The sequence below is a fragment of the Mastigoproctus giganteus genome, chromosome 3, assembly GCF_048544385.1.
Source record: "Mastigoproctus giganteus isolate SK-2022 chromosome 3, ASM4854438v1, whole genome shotgun sequence".
In the NCBI taxonomy this organism is placed as follows: domain Eukaryota; kingdom Metazoa; phylum Arthropoda; class Arachnida; order Uropygi; family Thelyphonidae; genus Mastigoproctus; species Mastigoproctus giganteus.
The window spans coordinates 22,984,124-23,002,990 of record NC_143577.1 but is presented as its reverse complement, the minus strand read 5'-3'; the positions used below and the strand labels follow the sequence as shown (position 1 = coordinate 23,002,990).

The 18,867-nt window shown below is 37.0% G+C and overlaps 1 protein-coding gene across 1 annotated transcript in view; it reads right to left on the bottom strand.

Moving 5' to 3' along the window:
• Window positions 1–18,867, bottom strand: part of LOC150087800 (voltage-dependent calcium channel type A subunit alpha-1-like) — a 1,442,149-nt gene that overhangs the window by 552,427 nt on the left and 870,855 nt on the right. Inside the window, exons 27-28 of the mRNA XM_090369204.1 lie at window positions 13,032–13,148; window positions 148–213 (exon numbers count right to left, since the gene is read on the bottom strand). Coding sequence (XP_090225330.1) covers window positions 148–213; window positions 13,032–13,148 — 183 coding nt within the window. The remainder of the gene's footprint in view (window positions 1–147; window positions 214–13,031; window positions 13,149–18,867) is intronic.

Genomic DNA, 18,867 nt, shown 5'->3' with positions numbered 1-18,867 from the left:
TAGGTTACAATAAACAACACAGATAAAATAATACATAAAATTCTTTAATTATTTGAAATGATTTTTTTATGATTTTCAATTAAATGATTTTTTAATGAAATATTTAAATAATTACCATGCAACAATTCACTTAGAGCAAACTCGTACCTGCATTCCAATGATGGCATATATGAAGAATAACATGGCGATGAGCAAACAAACGTAAGGTAGGGCCTAAAAATCAAGAAATATTTTGAAGACATCTATTAGGTTATACTTAACACACATATGATATTGAAGTATCAGTCAACAGGCACTACATATTTTTGTTTTAAATAAAAACACAAAATATATTAGACTGTATAATATTTACTAATGTGCATGGGTTGAAGATTGAGAAGATACTTGTTCACATTAGACTTGAATTTCTGTACACTGTAATTTTCAGAAAATACATGTGAAAGAAGGCATTTCCAGAGAAAAGAATTAAAAAAGATATGGAAAAGGAAAAGTTATTTCTCTGAGTTTTAAGTTGCATAGTGAAAATGGATGTTGATTGGTTGACTGGTTTGGAAGAGAATGAGAGATTCCAGATGCCAATTCAGAAGTACAGTGCCCAATGATGTATCTGTAGAAAAGGCATGCACAGAAATTAAATGTCTATGAGAGAGAGCGGAGAGACTTTGTAAGAGATGGGAAATTAATTAACCTTACTATCTTCTTTTGAATAGTTTAGCAGCTTGAGAGAGGTTTTAGGGCACCACCACAGATGTGGGAACAATATTCGGCTAAGAATAAGAAGAGGAAAAATAAATTCACTGTGGTGAAGCCTGTAGTGTGCTGTGGTGGCAACATATAGAATGCTTAAGTAGTCCATTGTTAGTTCCCTACTTGGTGACATCTGCTTTTCACTTCAACCAGATCACATGACCTTCCCATTAATCATTGTATCGCTCGTGTGAGTACATTTGTATACATTTTTATGATGGTTTTGCATATTAGCATTTTGTATATTATGATGGTACTAGCAATTCTCCACATAGCCAGTGCAGCAGAGTTTGCAGTGGCTACATGGCAAATGCATCAGCAGTAAGACTATCGTGACAGAGTTTCTTTTTCCAGTTCTTGTACTTAGCCCAATATTCCATGATAGGGCAGATTCAAGCTTTGTACAGAGTCAGTAGAAGAAAGTCTGCGTTATTATAATGTGGTTACAAAGGAACTGGATTTGCATCCAGTTCCTTTGTAACCACATTATAATGTAACCACATTATGTAACCACTTTGTGTAACCACAATGTAACCACTTTGTAACCACATTATATTTGTAACCACATGGTTACAAAGGAACTGGATTTGCATCCAGTTCCTTTGTAACCAAATTATAATAACAATCAAATTTTTCAGACAAGACTTTCACTTAACAAACCCATGCTGTGTCTGAATTATTGCTGCAGTCTTGTCTAGATGATCCTGCAATGCCTCTTTAACCAGTGACTCCATTATTTTACCAGGAACAGAAGTTAAACTAACTGGTCTGTAATTACTCGTGTCACCCTTCGATCCCCCTTGGTGAATTGGGGATACATTTGCACATCTCCAGTCCGTGGGAACCTCCCCTGAGTCCAAGGACGCTCTCATAATTATGGCTAAGGGTTTGCTTAGTTGCTTTGCCACCTCCTTTAATATAACTGGATAGATCCCATCCACCCCAGGTGCTTTTCTTATGTTTAACTTCAACAATTTCTCCTCCACTTTGCTCTCAGTTATTACAAAATCATTAAGTACCCTGCTACAATTTGATAACCTTCTGCCATTTTCAAACCTTAATAATTCCTCATGTGTGAATGTAGTTGCAAAATACTCATTCAGTTTGTTTGCTATCTGAGCAGGATCATCGACAGTCGAATCATCAATATCAAGTGGACCAATCAGATTCATCCCCTTCCTTTTAGAGTTTATATAAGTAAAGAAATCCTTGCTGTTTTTCTTAGCATCCTTTGCCAAAGATTTCTCGTAATCTGCCTTCACATATAACCCTCCTGCTTGTAAAAAGTAGTTTGCTAATGTTGGAAAAGATTGCTAATGTCATGAAGTACTCCTTTCATAGTGAGTACTCATGCAGTATTGCCCACAGCTACATTGAATTCATCTAGAATGGAAAATCTAGCCTCCCACTTACCCCAGGGACCATTCAACTGGAAATAGATAAAAATCTCATAGTTGTATTGTAGAAACACTCAATGAACATGCAGGTTTGTTAATAGGATGCAGTGTTGTGTGGAATTAATATACCTTGCTTTAATCGATCTGTTCCCTCTTTTGCAGTGAAGATCTCAAAAATTTCCATAGACATGAAAATATAATAGTCTATTAACCATCTAATCTTGTGGAACCTGATGAATGCAAAGAATACCTGAGGAAGTGGAAGTAGCAATAGCCATTTTTTTCAGTTTGCTTGGCTCCATAAGCTTTTTTGGATCAGAACAATGAAAACTGGTGTCATTTGGCAGACAGTCATTTTCATTCAAGTTGAAAGTACTGTAACTATACTTCATCAACCACACTCATTTATTGTGAAGGGGGGAAAAACTTCTTTTCCAACTGGATAGCAATAAATATGCAATTCTTCAACGACTACCTTTATCATCTTCAGAAGAGAGGATATTCAACATTTTATTTCCCATATATTTCATCAAAATGGTATAAAATGGTATAACATGGCTCAAGGAAAACAAAATATGCAATCTCGTCATAAGTCAGTTTTTGCTCGTCTTGCAGCAGTTCTTGGGTTTTTTCAATAATTCTTTTGGTTGTGGTGTGTTGAATGAGGGCTGTCTTCAACAATGGATTCTCCCAGAAGAAAATATTCTTGTTTATACTCCGGGATGACCACCAGGTCAGTGGAGTTTACAATATATCAATCAATACAAATGTTAATCGTATTTAGCAGTGCGGCTTGAACCCCGGCCCACTCAAAGAGTGTGTGCTACTGCACTCCTGCTCCTGACCACTCAGCTACATCAGGCCTATGATGTCTCTGAGAGATCATAGCACTATCAAGAGGAAAATGTTAGGAAATCCCTTGCAAATGTCTCTGATGATATGATGTCTCTGAGAGATCATAGCACTATCAAGAGGAAAATGTTAGGAAATCCCTTGCAAATATTGGTGGATTTCATGTAAAGATTTGCCTTTTACTATTTCAGTTTATAAAATCACTCTGACACAAAGATGTTACACAGTTTCAAAATTTGTTGGTCACCCTGAGAGAGAGAGAGAGAGAGAGAGAGAGAGAGAGAGAGAGAGAGAGAGAGAGAGAGAGAGAGAATGATATTGATGAGTTTCTCACAATATATTCCATAACAGTTATACTTTAAGAAATGTTGAGCTGCACAGAACCTTCTATTCTTCTTTTTTTTTTTCATTCTTTCTGCTCCATGTTTATTTGGCTGAATTTTTGATTTAAATCTTATGATCCCAATGCTGGCTCAGATTGTGTTAGTGAAATTATTCTTGTAAAGATGAAACCATAAAATCTGATAAATATAGACAAGTAAATGTTAAATGTTAAGTGCATTACTACATTAGTCCAATCTGTTCCCACCAAGGTTGATTTAAGTTTGGTTTCATCTTCTTCATCTTCTAAACATCTTCTTTTCATCTTCTAGGTGCCAACTCAGCATTCTGATGGGCATCTATGAGAGCTTGAGGTGCAGGGTAAATGACCTCGAAGAAATTAATATGAGGGGCCCATCAAGCCCTCAGCTGCCCAGCTCAATAATAGAGCTCACTCCTGTGCATCAGACAAAACAGAGGCAATCTCCAAGGCAGAATGCGTTGGTCCCAGAGGAACTAGTTATTGTTGGTGACTCTATTGTCAGGGAGACAAAGATAGGTGGAACAGGACCGGAGTTGTCTGCCAGGGTCAAAAGTTGATGACATAGAGCAGATATCATCTTTTAAGGCCACAAAAGGTGACATTAGAGTAAGAGATCTGCAGATTTACTCAACAAGTAATGGTCAGGCCACACCTTGAGTACTGTATACAGGTCTGGAGGCCTCATTTCAAGAAGGATGTAGAGCTGCTGGAACGAGTACAGAGAAGGGCAACAAGATTAGTGAATGGCACAAAGGGTTGCTCTTAAGAAGAAAGGCTTAAGTTTTGCAAATTACAGTGTCTGGAGACTAGGCACCTGCGAGGTGATCTTTTTGAAGTGTATAAAGCCTTGAATGGTTTGAGCATGCTCAATGCTGATGGGATTCTTCCTCTTGCTCAGAATAATCACCTGAGAGGGCATAAATTCAAATTCAGGAAAGACAGATGTAGGATAGATGTGTGGAAATTTGCCTTTAGCCAGCGGGTAGTTGGTTGGTGGAACAGACTTCCATCCCTTGTTGTGGAATTTGATAGCCTAAATAAATTTAAGGCTCAGGACATGTATTTTAAACGAACAGAGGAGCAAAATGGGAGTGGTTTTTTTTTTTTTTTGGCTGATGCTGCATAAACTTGCTTTCTTGCATCATATGCCTCTACTAATGCTAATGCTAAGTACAGATCAATATTGAAAAAAAGTAGCGAGTTAGGGTTGAATGTGAAAGTTGCTGCAATTCTGTCCACACACGATAGGAGGGTGTATATGATGAGAGCCTTGTCGATCAATTCAGCCCTGGAGAGATTGTGCAAGGCTCAAGGAGTAGAATTTTTTTCAGCCTGGTCTGTGCTTGTTGAAAGGAGAGACTGTTTTTAAAGGGATGGAGTTAGCGTAAATAGAAAGGGTGCAAGAATATTTCCTGATGCTATCAAGGCAGAGTTAGGTGGGTTGGAAAACTGCTAGCTTGGGGGGGGGATACATGGACTAATAGATTAACAGTAGCTGCTGGAAAAAGTGAAAGTGATTCTTGCACTGCTTCTATTGAAATGCAATTGAACAGCAGCCTGGAAAGCAAAGCAATGGGGATTTCTAGAACTGCTGAGAGTCATAGTGGAACAAGTAAATACATGGGCTGTGTTAGGGTAACTAAGAGTAGAAACAGGTGCATGTACACCAATGCTAGGAGTGCTGATGCTATCGAAGTAGTGTTAAGTGGGTCGGAAAACTGCTAGCTTGTGGGGGGGATTGGCAGACTAAAAGGTTGACAGTGGCCACAGGCAGAGGCAAAAGTGATTCTTGCACTGCTTCTATTAGAATGAACAGCAGCCTGGAAAGCAAGGTAATGGCAATTTCCAGGACTGCTGGGAGTCATAGTGGAACAAGTAAACACATGGGCTGTGTTAGGGTAACTAACACTAGGAACAGGTGCATGTAAACTTGCATGTACACCAATGCTAGGAGTATAGTTAATAAATTTGATGAACCAGACTTGCTGTTGTTATTTGGTTTTTAGGAGCATTAGCAACTAAGGCCATATTGCTCCAGGAATATGCGGTGGTCATACACTGACCTTTCTGCATCGTCCGTATTTGATGTTCAAGGGCTCGAACCCCGTTCTAATCAAGAAGCGTGTGCTATGCACTGCTGCTCCTGCCCACCTAGCTACGGAGGCACCTAAATTTGATGACCTTGAAGTGCTAGTCAAGACATCAAAGGCAGATATTGTTAGGATATCAGAGACATGGTGTCACACAGATATAAGCAGTGCAGAATTGGAATTTGGGGAGTACAATGTGTACAGAAAGGATAGACAGGACAGGAAGGGAAGGAGGGTTATGCTGTTAGTTAAAAAAACACATAAAATCTAAGGAAGTTCATCCAATTGATGTTGGTGGAGAATGCAGTGTTGAGTCTGTTTGGTGTGAAATAAGCACTGGGAAAGGAAAAATGAGAGTAGGTGTGTGTTATAGGCCTAATGAATCTGATGAGTATAATGAGGAATTGTGCAGAGAAATAGAGTGGGTCAGTAAATCAGAATGTCAGTAAATCAGAATGTTCAGTCAATATCTGGATTTTAACTGGAATTTGTGGGTTGGTCAATTGCACACTAGCAAGAGTTTTGTGGATTTATTGGATGACTTTTTTCTACAGCAACAGGTTCAAGAGGCAACTAGAGTGAGTAATACTTCCGATCTGATTATCAGCAGTGATTATCCATGCATTAAGAATTTGCAGATAAAGGAACCACTGGGTGACAGTGATCACAATGTACTGATGTGGAAATTACTTAAAGATGTAATTACCATCGAGGCTAAAGGGAAGGGTTATTGCTTTCGTAAAATTGACTACAGAGGTCTCAGACAGTTTTTAAATTCTGTACAGTGGGATCAACTGATGATGTTACCAACGTTGAATTCTAAATGGGAAGCCTTCAGGGACTTAATTTTGGAGGCTACTAGCTTTTCATTGCAACTAAGAAATACTGTTCAAGGGTTAGGCCTAAATGGATGTCAGATGAATTAATGAGGCTCGTGGCAGAGAAGAAGAATGTATGGGATGCATAAAGTATCATGTGACACAGAAGTCTATGGCAGGTATAAACTAGTCTGTAATCAAGTCACAAAGGTGGTTAAGCAGGCGAAGGTAGATTACAAGAAATCTTTGGCAAAGGATGCAAAGAAAAACAGCAAAGAGTTCTTTACTTATGTAAACTCGAGAAGGAAAGGGATGAATCAGATTGGACCACTTAACATAGATGGTTCAACTATTGATGATCCTGCTCAGATAGCTGATAAACTGAATGAGTATTTTGCATCTACATTCACACATGAGGGTTATTCAAGGAGGGGAATGCGAGAAGTTTATCAAACTCTAACAGGGAGCTAAGTTATTTTGTAATAACTGAGAGCAAAGTGGAGGAGAAATTGTTGAAGTTAAACATAAAAAAGGCACCTGGGGTGCTTGGAATCTATCCAGTTATATTGAAGGAGGCAGAAAGGGAAGTTAGCAAACCCTTAGCCATAATTATGAGAACATCCTTAGATTCAGTAGAGGTCCCATGGACTGAAGAAGTGCAAATATATCCCCAATTCACAAAGGGGGTTCATCAAAAGGTGACACAGGTAATCACAGACCTGTTAGTTTAACTTCTGTTCCAGAGAAAATAATGGAATCACTGGTTAAAGAAACATTGCAGGATCATCTAAACAAGATTTCAGTAATAGTTAAGACACAGAATGGGTTTGTTAAAGGGAGGTCTTGTCTGACCAATTTGATTGGATACTATGATGTGGTCACAAAGAAACTGAAAGCCAAAAATAATTTTGATATCATATACTTGGATTTCAGGAAAGCTTTTGATACTGTTGCACATGGAAGACTGCTGTAGAAATTGGAGAGATATGGCATTAAGGGTAAGTTGCTACAATTGATAAAGGGATGGTTGAGTGGGAGACGACAGAGAGTGGTAATCAATGGACACTGCTCTTCATGTTGTTTGTTAGTTAGTTAGTTAGTTAGTTAGTTATTTGGTTTTTAGAAGCATTAGCGACTAAGGCCATATTGCTCCAGGATATGCAGTGGTCATTCCCTGACCTTTCCGCATCCTCCGTATTTGGTGGTGATGGGCTCGAACCCCGGTCTAATCAAGAAGCATGTGCTACGCACCGCTGCTCCTTCCCACCTGGCTACGGAGGCGCCTGTTGTTTGTTATTTGGTTTTTAGGAGCATTAGCAACTAAGGCCATATTGCTCCGGCGATATGCGGTGGTCATTCTCTGACCTTTCCGCATCCTCTGTATTTGGTGGTCACCGGCTCGACCCCCGGTCTAATCAACTAAGGTAAGTTAGCAAACCCTTAGCCATAATTATGAGAACATCCTTAGATTCAGGGGAGGTCCCCATGGACTGGAGATGTGCAAATGTATCCCCAATTCACAAAGGGTGACACAGAGCTGTTAGTTTAACTTCTGTTCAGGGAAAATAATGGAGTCACTGGTTAAAGAAGTGATGCAAGATCACCCAGACAAGACTGCAGGAACAGTTCACACACAGCATGGGCTTGTTAAGGGGAAATCTTGTTTGACCAATCTGATTGGATACTACGATGTGGTCACAAAGGAACTGGATGCAAAAAATTATTTTGATATAATATACTTGGATTTCAGGAAAGCTTTTGATACTGTTGCACAAGGAAGACTGCTGTACAAATTGGAGCAGTATATGGCATTAAGGGCAAGTTGCTGCAATGGATGGTTGAGTGGGAGATGGCAGAGAGTGGTAATAAATGGACACTGCTCTACGTGGACTAATGTTATTAGTGGAGTCTCCCAGGGTTCGGTGCTGGGCCCATTGTTGTTTTGTGTATTTATCAATGATATCGATGAAGGTATATCAGGCTTAATGTCCAAGTTTGCAGATGATTATCCCTTTGGGTTGTTAATGACACTAAAGACAGTATGCTACTGCAACAGGATCTAGAAAAGTTAGGCAGATGTGTTGAGAAGTGGCAATTGAAGTTTAACATTGACAAATGAAAAGTACTGCATATCGGTAGCAGTAACCCAAAAGAAACATATCAACTGTGTGGTACTACACTCAGGGAGGTGGAGAATGAAAAAGACCTGGGGGGGGGGTAATTGTGCAGTCAGATATGAAGTTCTCTGAGCAGTGCAAATGGCTGCCAGTTTTGTCAATGATATATAAGAATTTTGCTAGCAGAGACAAGGAGATGATTATCCCTTTGTATAAGGCAATGGTTAGGCCACACCTTGAGTACTGTGTATAGGTCTGGAGGCCTCATTTTAGGAAGAATGCAGAGTTGCTAGAATGAATACAGAGAATAACAAGATTGGTGAGAGGAACAAAGGGGTTGTGCTTACGAAGAAAGGCTTAAGTTCTGCAAGTTGCAGCATCTGGAAACTAGGCACCTGCGAAGTGATCTGATTGAGGTGTATAAGGCTATGAATGGTTTGAGCAGGCTCAATGCTGACAGGATACTTCTGCTTGCTCAGCTTAAGAACCTGAGGGGGCACAGATTCAAATTGGGGAAAAACAGTTCTAGAATAGATGTGCAGAAGTTTGCCTGTAACCAGCGTGTTGTTGATTGCTGAACAGACTTCCATCTGCTGTTGTGGAAGTTGATAGCTTAAATACATCTAAGGCTGAAGTAGACAAATATTTAGAGTGACCGGATGGGTGAAATGGGAAAGAGGTTTTTTTTTTTTTTTTTTTTGACTGATGCTGTATATGCTTGTTTTCTTGCATCATATGCCTCAACTAATGCTAATGCTTATGTTATTAGTGGAATCCCCCAGGGTTTAGTGTTGGGCCCATTGTTGTTTTCTATATTTATTAATGATATTGATAAAGGCATATCATATTAGGCCTAATGTCTAAGTCTGCAGATGATACAAAGGTTAGGCAGTGTGGTTAATGACAGTACTCAGGTATGCTCCTACTACAAGATATAGATAAATTAGGCAGATAGGCTGAGAAGTACAGTTGATATTTAACATCGGCAAATGCAAGGTACATCATATGTGTAGTAGCTGTTGTTATTTGGTTTTTAGGAGCATTAGCAACTAAGGCCATATTGCTCTGGGATATGCGGTGGTCATTCCCTGACCTTTCCGCATCCTCTGTATTTGGTGGTGACGGGCTCGAACCCCGGTCTAATCAAGAATTGTGTGCTTCGTACTGCTGCTCCTTCCCACCTGGCTACGGAGGCACCCTATGGGTAGTAGCAATCTCAGTTAAGTGTACCAACTGTGCGGCGCCACACCCTGGGCAGTGGAGAATGAAAAAAATCTGGGGTAATTGCACAGTCAGATATGAGACTCTCTCAGCAGTTCAACTAGGCTACCAGGACATCCTAGGATTTTGTCAACGATATATGAGAATTTTTCCAGTAGGGATAAGGAGGTAATTATCCCATTGTATAAAGCAATGGCTAGGCCACATCTTGGGTACTGCGTATAGGTCTGGAAGCCTCATTTGTGGAAGGATGTGGATTTGCTAGAGTGGATGCAGAGAAGAGCAAAAGGATTAGTGAGGGGCAATAAAAGAGTGTTCTTACCCATAAAGGCTTCTGTTCTGTAAATTGCATCATCTGGAGACTAGACACCTGCTAAGAGATCTGATTGAGGTGTTTAAGGCTCAGAATGGATTGAATAAGCTGAATGCCAATGGAATCTTTATGCCTCTCATGTGCACATTTCCTTGTGCACATGATAGGCATAAATTCAAATTAAGGAAGAATGATTGCATAAATTCAAACTAAGGAAAAAATTTGTCTTCAGCTAGCAGGGAGACTGAATAAATTCAATGAATAACTAACTAGACAAACTCTAAGAGGGGATGGACAGGTGATATAGGAACTGTTGGTTTTTTGCTTTTTTTTGACTGATATTGCATAAGCTTAGTTTCTTGCATCATTTTACAGTACTAATACTAATATAAAATTACAAATCCTAGCGTGTTAAATAATTCAAGTTATATAGAATTGAGGAAAGAACTAAGTACATAGAAGTTGTTTATAAGAAAATAACAAAAAGTCATTTTTACATTTTCATCTGTACTTGAAGATGAAAGGAATTTGTAATAACTGGAAAGCAACAGCATTCAAAGTGCAGTTTTCATAGCTGACAGTAATCATTTTGTGTAAATACCTTAAGAAGCCTGTTTATGGTTAACTGAAAACTATCCATAAATGTAAACAGAAACATCTGACATGATGGTGTCTATAGAGGAAATCACCCAATACATCCAAAGATTAGGTTGCTTTCTAGTACAGTAATCTCCAGATTTATAAACCTCCAATTTATGTAACGATTTTTATGAGCTAGAATTTTTGATGCACCAGATTTGATTTATAAACTCAAAGCTCAGTCTCATGAACTTTTGCTCAATTTCAATGACTTTGCAAGATGTAATCTTTTAAAAGTAAAATGAATGGGAATGAAATACTTATAGTACTTATGTATTTAAGTATACTGTACATATATGCACATATGTAGTTTAATATACAGGGTTGTTAAAATTAAAGTATTCCTATGTAGAGGGCTCTGGAGCTCTAAAGCTCGTACTGAAGAGAAATTTGGAAAACAGGAACAATAAAGAATGCGCTCGCCATTTATTGGAAAAAAAAAAATAGTCACAAAATTTGTCACCGTATGGCACGTAACTATCTTAGTTACGATTATGCAAATAACGTAAGTTATTTGCATAATCGTAAGTTATTGCCACAGTGCCACTACTTAGCTCTACTGTACTGTATAAAAGCAAAGCAGTCACTTCAAAATCATACAGTAGGTGTGTCTGCCTGCACTACAGCAGCAATGCCAACAACATTGGAGGAAAAGGCACTATTAGTGAAGCTATACTATCAGAACAGCAACAATGCAGCTGCGGCTATCAGAGAATTCCGGCATCAGAAGTGCATAAGGCATGGATCTATGACTGTTTGTGCTGTCTGCAAAATGATTGCAAAATTTGAAGTGACAGGACAACTTGGTGTTCAACCAGGTAGAGGTCAAAAATGAATAGACTCCTCTCATGTTGAAGATGTGGCTGTGGCTGTTGTGGATTTATCAAGTCAATCTCCGTGTGGTAGCGCAAGTGTGCCAGCTGTTTCTCATGAAGTGGACATGCCATATTCCACTGTAAGGCTAGTAATGCGTCAAGTGTTGTGGTACTACCCTTACAAGATGCACATGCTACAGCAGCTAAAGCATGGTTGATGCAGATATTCATTTCACAAATGCACTTCAGTTTCTGATGCGAATGACAGTGGAAATCACTTGGCCATGGAACATCCTTTGGAGTGATGAAGCCCACTTCTGCTTAAATGGACAAGTGAATATGCACAACTGTCACATTTGGGCAACAGAAAACCCTCAAGTTATCCAAGAGGTCCCATTGCATTTTGCATTCTCAGAAAGTGACAGTGTGGTGTGGATTTACGGCCACATTAATGATTGGGCCATATTTTTTTTGAACAGGTAACACTGACTGGACCCCCGCACCTGTTCCATCATCAGACAGCGATATTATGAAATGTTGACAAATTTCGCAATACCAGAGCTGCAACAACGTGGATACCTTCAGGATACCATATTCATGCAAGATGGCGCACCACCCCACATCCACCATTGTGTCCAAAGATTGCTAATGCAACACTTTATGAAGGTTTTATAAAGAACCAGGTGTATCGGGAAGGATGTCAAACTCTGGCAGATCTGAAGGACAGCATTAGACGTCATGTGCTGGCTATTCCAGTTGACATGTTACATTCTGCTGTAGAAAATGCTGTTCATCGATGGAAACTGTTGTTGACCAAAATGGAGGACACAGTGAACAACTGTAGTGCTGTTCAAGTGATTTGTATTGCCACAGTGCCATATAGTGACAAATTTTGTAACTAATTTTTTTCCCAATAAATGGTGAGTGCATTGTTTATTGTACCTGTTGTACAAATTTCTCTTCAGTACAAGTCTTAGAACTCTCTCCAGAGGCCTCTACATAGGGATACTTTAATTTTACCAACCCTGTAGTACAGTACAATTTTTATTTTCAAATTTTAATATAGTACTTATGTTTTTAATATATGTGTGTGTGTATTATATGTACATATACAATACAGCAATAATTTTATTTTCTTTCTTTATTTTCATAAAATTAGTGTTGCTATTACAGTATTTTTTTTATTCTAAAAAATTATTTTCTTGATATTTATTAAAAAGTATGGAAAATCATTATTGTAACCAGAAAATTTCAGAATAGAAATTTAAAATAAATTTATAAATAAATACTGTACAGACTTCTAAATCTAGTAATCTTGGTGTTGCATCATGCTGGATTTCAGACATTTAATAAACAGTGAATGAATGAAATTGTATGAAAGATAGGAAAAAAAAATGGCATGCAACCTACCATTACATCATTACTTGATGGGAATATTACTTCCAATTTATGAACTTTAATTTACAAGTCACTTGTGAGAAATAAGCTATGTTCATAAATTGGGAGATTATTGTACCGTTATTTATTTATTTTTTCCTAGGATACAAAACATTTTCTTTTAGGCATACATATTTGGAACATGTTGTATATTGCCAATAATAATAATAACATTATTATTAAACTGTAATATACGACATCATTAATTATAAAAGCATTACCTTGAAGGATTGAATAAATGTCCAAAGTAAAATACGTATTGTATATCCTTGCCTTAACAGCTTTATCAGTCGAGCAGCTCGAAATAACCTCAGGAACCCAACATTGAAGAAATTCGCCTGAAAAATATAAAAATGCCTAAAGTGTGATTTTATCAGATGAGAGGATACTGGAAATTCACAAAATCACAATGAATAATATTAACATGCTAAATCTAGGCAGAGATCACTTTAATAAACACACTATGAAAGAATAAGAAGATTATACACAATAAAATTATACACTCAGGGAATTTAACAGTCCCGATATTGATTGGAACTTGTGGGTTGACAACTCACTCAGTGGCAGAATATCTCTGGATTAGCTGCAGGACTGCTTTCTATATTAATATGTTAAAGAGGCAACAAAAGAAAGCAATATTTTTATCTGATTAATGGCAGTGAATTATCTAGGCAGATTATCTAATTATCACTAAGTGATAGTGATCACAGTGTATTTATGTAGGCTTTATTCAAAAAAATAACTATTGTAAGGGTAAAGATAAGAGATTTTGTTTTCACAAAGATGATTACAATGATCTTAGGTGCTATCTTAAATTCTTTTCACTCTGGTTGTTAGCAAACACAAACTTCAAATGGGTAGCACTCATAGAACTACTAAGTTTTTTTTTTTTTTTTTTTTTTTTATCAACCAGCAGTTATTTTCAAGGTTTAGATGAAAATATATGTCAGATGAACTAATGAGGCTCGTGGCAGAGAAAAAAAAAGTGCAGGGATGGCATGTCTGACAGCTATCTTCTTTTTCTCCTCATATATGACCCTTCACGGGACAAGGACATCACAAATATCTGCAGAAACCTTGGTAAACATTCAATATTGGTGTCTTATTTTTCAAATACAGATAAAGCCTCCATAAAGAGGCAAAAACCTTTAGTCATATCCTTGCAATTGAACCTTTTGGGTTATTCAGTCACCTCTTCACCTGACTGATTTCATCTTCTTGCTGTTCTGACAGAAGTTAAATCAATTCTAGGCTAGTGAGTTCCTTTCTGTCACTATCAATGAATTTCTGAACATCAGCTTCATCCAATTCCAAATTTAGTTGCCTATCAATCTCTGCCATGCTATTGGACATTGTCTCCACACTTACTTCAAATCTCTTTATGTCAGTGATAAACTGTGGGCACAATTTATTGCTGATTCCACACTTGTTTCTTTAAATTTCATTCCGGGTAACACAAGCATTCTTTACAATTTTTAAAATGTCAGTCTTTCCAAAATTTTTTTAATGTCACTCCAATATTCCCTTCTGTTGCCCTAACAGCCTGTCTAAACATTTTCCTGAGAAAGAGCCTTAAATGTTTCAGTGGTGCCCTGGTCCATAACATGGGTGAGAGAAATGTCATATTAGGTGGTACCAAAAAAAAAAAAAAACCCTTGATGTTAGGGTGAACATGATTAAGAAATGGGTTGAGATGCCCAAGACATTCACAATCACCAAAAAGATCTTGAAAGGCAAGTTCTTTCTGTTAAAGATATTTACACCTCTGAAGAAAATTGTCTGTAAAACCAGTGCTGAAAATTTGACTGTCATCAATTTTTAGACTTCCAACTGGATACCCTTTGGATTCTCTGAGTGGTAGAACAAAGATTACAATAATAGGTTAAAAGTCATCTGGCTTTTTGTGTATCAGGTGTATAATTTTCAGCATAATATATACCCCTTGGATTTCCTGAGTTGTAGACCAACAAAGCTTAAGTTTAAGCTTTGTTGGTTTAAGTTAAAGAGCGAGAAAGTCCCTTGCTGCAACATTATCTGCACTGCTAGGCTCACCACTCACCTTAATATTATAAGAGAATATAAGAGAATGAAAGCCTTTTCATGAATTAACTTAAGGCATATTAACATGCATTTCTGATTCTTATCCTCCGACCATAAAATTAGCAGTTTTCCTACTTCATCCATTCATTACCATATTTCATCTTTTCATAATAATTGTAGATTTCATTGGTGTAGAGGCTTTAACATGTTGCATAATTCATTTTTGTCCTTAAATAATTGTTGCAGTAACAGAATAATTTACATCATAACTACAAGAAATTTCCAGGAAACAAGTTTGTGTTTTTCCATTTTTTTTATTTTGAATAGGAATTAATACTTTTTTTGTTGTCATTGTTTAGAGACATGTAATCAGAACCAGCAGGGGTGGGCCGCTCCAAGGGTGCACTTCACCTGGGCGGCAATGTTCAAGGGGCACCTGAAACTTACATACACATATGAAGAACATTTTAAGGGGGGGGCACCAGATTTCAATTGGTACCAGGGCAACAAATTGCGATTGGCACCCGGGTGCCACATACCCTAGGAACACCCCTGAGAACCAGAATTTCTGAAAGTAAACCTTCACCAGTCAGAGAGTTCTGTAACCTTCCTACTTGAGATGGGTGGAAGATCTCACAAACAAAACATTTTGACACCACAATTTGATTTCAGTATCTATAAAATTGCCTTTGCAGGTGTCATCTTGTGGAGGACTCCACTTACACCATCTTGATGATTATTGAACAAGAAGAAAATGCTCTCAAATTTTATATGATAAAATCTCATTGCAATGAATACAGGTTTTTAATTGATAATTAAGAAAATTTCACTATAATGATAATATTTACAGGTAAGCAACAACATCCTTTACCATTAGTCTTTGCAAGTTTCATTTGAACAAAATAGCTTTGAAGAAAAAATTTAGCACAATAAATTATTTTCAAACTCCATCTATATACAAAATGTACTTTTTCACAAGGAAAAAAAAAACTTTGTGAAAAATTAAAATTACATAACTCATAATTTCACATAAAATGTGTATCCCATATTTACAATATGGGATACACATTTAAAACAGAAAATGGAAATTTTAAAACATGTGACAAAAAAAAAATCTTTATTATAACCCCTACTATGTTTTACACATTTCTCAATGATTATTCTCAAATACATTTTTTTTTTGTTCTCTCTGATATGATATGTAACTGTATGGTATACAGGTCCTTTTCACCAAAAAAAAAAAAAAAAAAAAAACATATTGCAAATACAGCTATAAGAAGTTTAGCATGAAAACAGAAGTGCAAGTTTTAAAAAGATGTTACAAAAGTGGTAGTATTAATACTAATATTGTCATTACTAACTAAAACTAAAGTATTTGTATTAGTATATTGTTGCCAATACTAACAAAGATGTATTAGTATTGTCACCATTATGCAAAAAGGTAAAGCTTATACCCATTTCATTTGCCCATTCCCTACAATAACCGTCCAAATCTTTAAATTCATTGAAGCTGACAAATTCTGCAACACTAGTTGGAAATTTGTTCTAACAGTCAGTCTCTCTCTCTGTGTTTCACAACTCTCTGGCCAAATGCAAATTTTTGCACATCTATTCTGTTACTATCCGTTTTCAATTTAAATTTTAAAAAAGCTGAGAAAGAGTAAATATGCAATCATCAATTAATTTATTTAATCTTTTTAACACATTATACACTTCAATTACATCACCATACAGCTGTCTAGTTTACAATTCAGAGACAACAATTTATAGAACCCCAGTCTTACTTGGAAAGAATATCCTTTTGCATCCCCCTCCCAACTAATTTTGCTTTTCTCTGTAATAAGACGAAGTTTCCAAACCTGTATACAATATTCCAGATATGGCTTAACCAATACAAAGTTAACCATCTAGTTGGCATTCTCTTATATATTTGGTATACGAAAAAAAAATAAATAAAACATGAATTTAAATAACTACTAGAGCCACATAAGTGTAAATTTTAGTATTCACATTTTTCATCATTAATTATTTTTTAATTTGGAAAAGTTTAGTCATAAAAAATTCTTTATGCAACAACATTTGTCAAAACACATCATTTCATGTATACTTAACACGGAGTTTGTTTCTTTCTTTTTCTGATGCTTGTTGATCTGGTTTTTGGCTGTATAGTTGATTGGGAAACATTTTTTTTTGGCTAACAAGACTATGATTTTAGAAAACAGGCCTTGCACGTCAGGTTGCATATCATTCAAGTTCCTTGTCTTGCGACGACCAACTAACTGGTTAAAATAAATTTATTAAAATAAATAAATGATATACACATACGATAAAACAGTGATAAAATAAGATAAAACATTAAAATACAATAAGATAAATGTGTTAAAATATAATATAATAAAAGCATTAAAATATATAGAAGCTTTCGAGACGAAGTGCCTCTTCATCAGCTGGTCAGTGAATGGTGTACTTCAGTATATATTGATGGTTACAATAGCAAAAGTCAGCTGGGCACGATCATGTATCACGAGTCTGGTGTCGGTAGAACAGAATTACGTACATGTGATGACCACCAGTGCTCATTGCACTGCAATACAGTACATTCTGTAATAGGGTGTAAGCACACTCCCCTTGTGCAATTCATGGTACTATTAATGGTAGCTATGTGCAGTGCTTCAGGCCATGAGTGCTGGCGGTCATGGCTTCAAGTACACCATTCACTGACTAGCTGATGAAGAGGCACTTTGTCTCGAAAGCTTCTATGTATTTTAACGCTTTTATTATATTATATTATATTTTAACACTTTTATCTTATTGTATTTTAATGCTTTTATCTTATTTTATCTTATGTATATATCATTTATTTATTTTAATAAATTTATTTTAACCAGTTAGTAGGTCATCGTAAGAAACTTGGATGAAGACTTCTAATAGATTTCTAAAGATTTTTTTTTTAATCTTATTATACAATATAGTGTCAGAATTAAGAATAAATTTATAGTTCCCCATTTTATACTATTAAAAAAACTGACTGGTGAAATAAAGGCATCAGGAGCTTGCTGTTAACATGTTTTACATGTTCGTGGGAGGGTTAACACTAATACAATAGGGTAGTGATCATGTACCATAAAATTGGTTGCATCTAAATAATAATTCATTCTCCCACCACCTTGAAGCTTGTCACAGACATCCTCTCAGGTAGGGTTTGCTACCTGGGAATCTGAAATGCTGAAAGAACTGATATTCAAGTGATGCTTGTGAGTTGAGGGAACAAAATTTTGGTGAAGTCCAGTCATTCTGCAACCTTGGGTATACCCCCTCCATATGCAAGTCCTGAAATACATTACCTAGTATTCTGGAGGTGTCCCCCAGGTGTGAACCAACATAAGCTAGGGTTTGCTACCTGGGAATCTGAAATGCTGAAAGAACTGATATTCAAGTGATGCTTGTGAGTTGAGGGAACAGAATTTTGGTGAAGTCCAGTCATTCTGCAACCTTGGGTACACCCCCTCCATATGCAAGTCCTGAAATACATCACCTAGTATTCTGGAGGTGTCCCCCCAGGTGTGAACCAACATAAGCTAGGGTTTGCTACCTGGGAATCTGAAATGCTGAAAGAACTGATATTCAAGCGATGCTTGTGAGTTGAGGGAACAGAATTTTGTGAAGTCCAGTCATTCTGCAAACTTGGGTATACCCCCCTCAATATGCAAGTCCTGAAATACATCACCTAGTATTCTTGAGGTGTCCCCCCAGGTGTGAACCAACATAAGCAGTCCCTGATAAGTTCCCATTTTTAGCAAACGGCATCCATTAGTTTTTGAAGCAACTGTTTTATTTAGTAATCCACCAAATTTTAATTCAAGGTTGGAACACATTGAGAACAAAGAAAAGAATCATCAGTTGAGCCAGGAATGCCTACTAGATTGATCTTGGAATACATGCCAGGCAATAGCAATGAACATATAACTCGTAGATGAATCATCCTATCTGAATCATGATATTTGGAGATGATATATT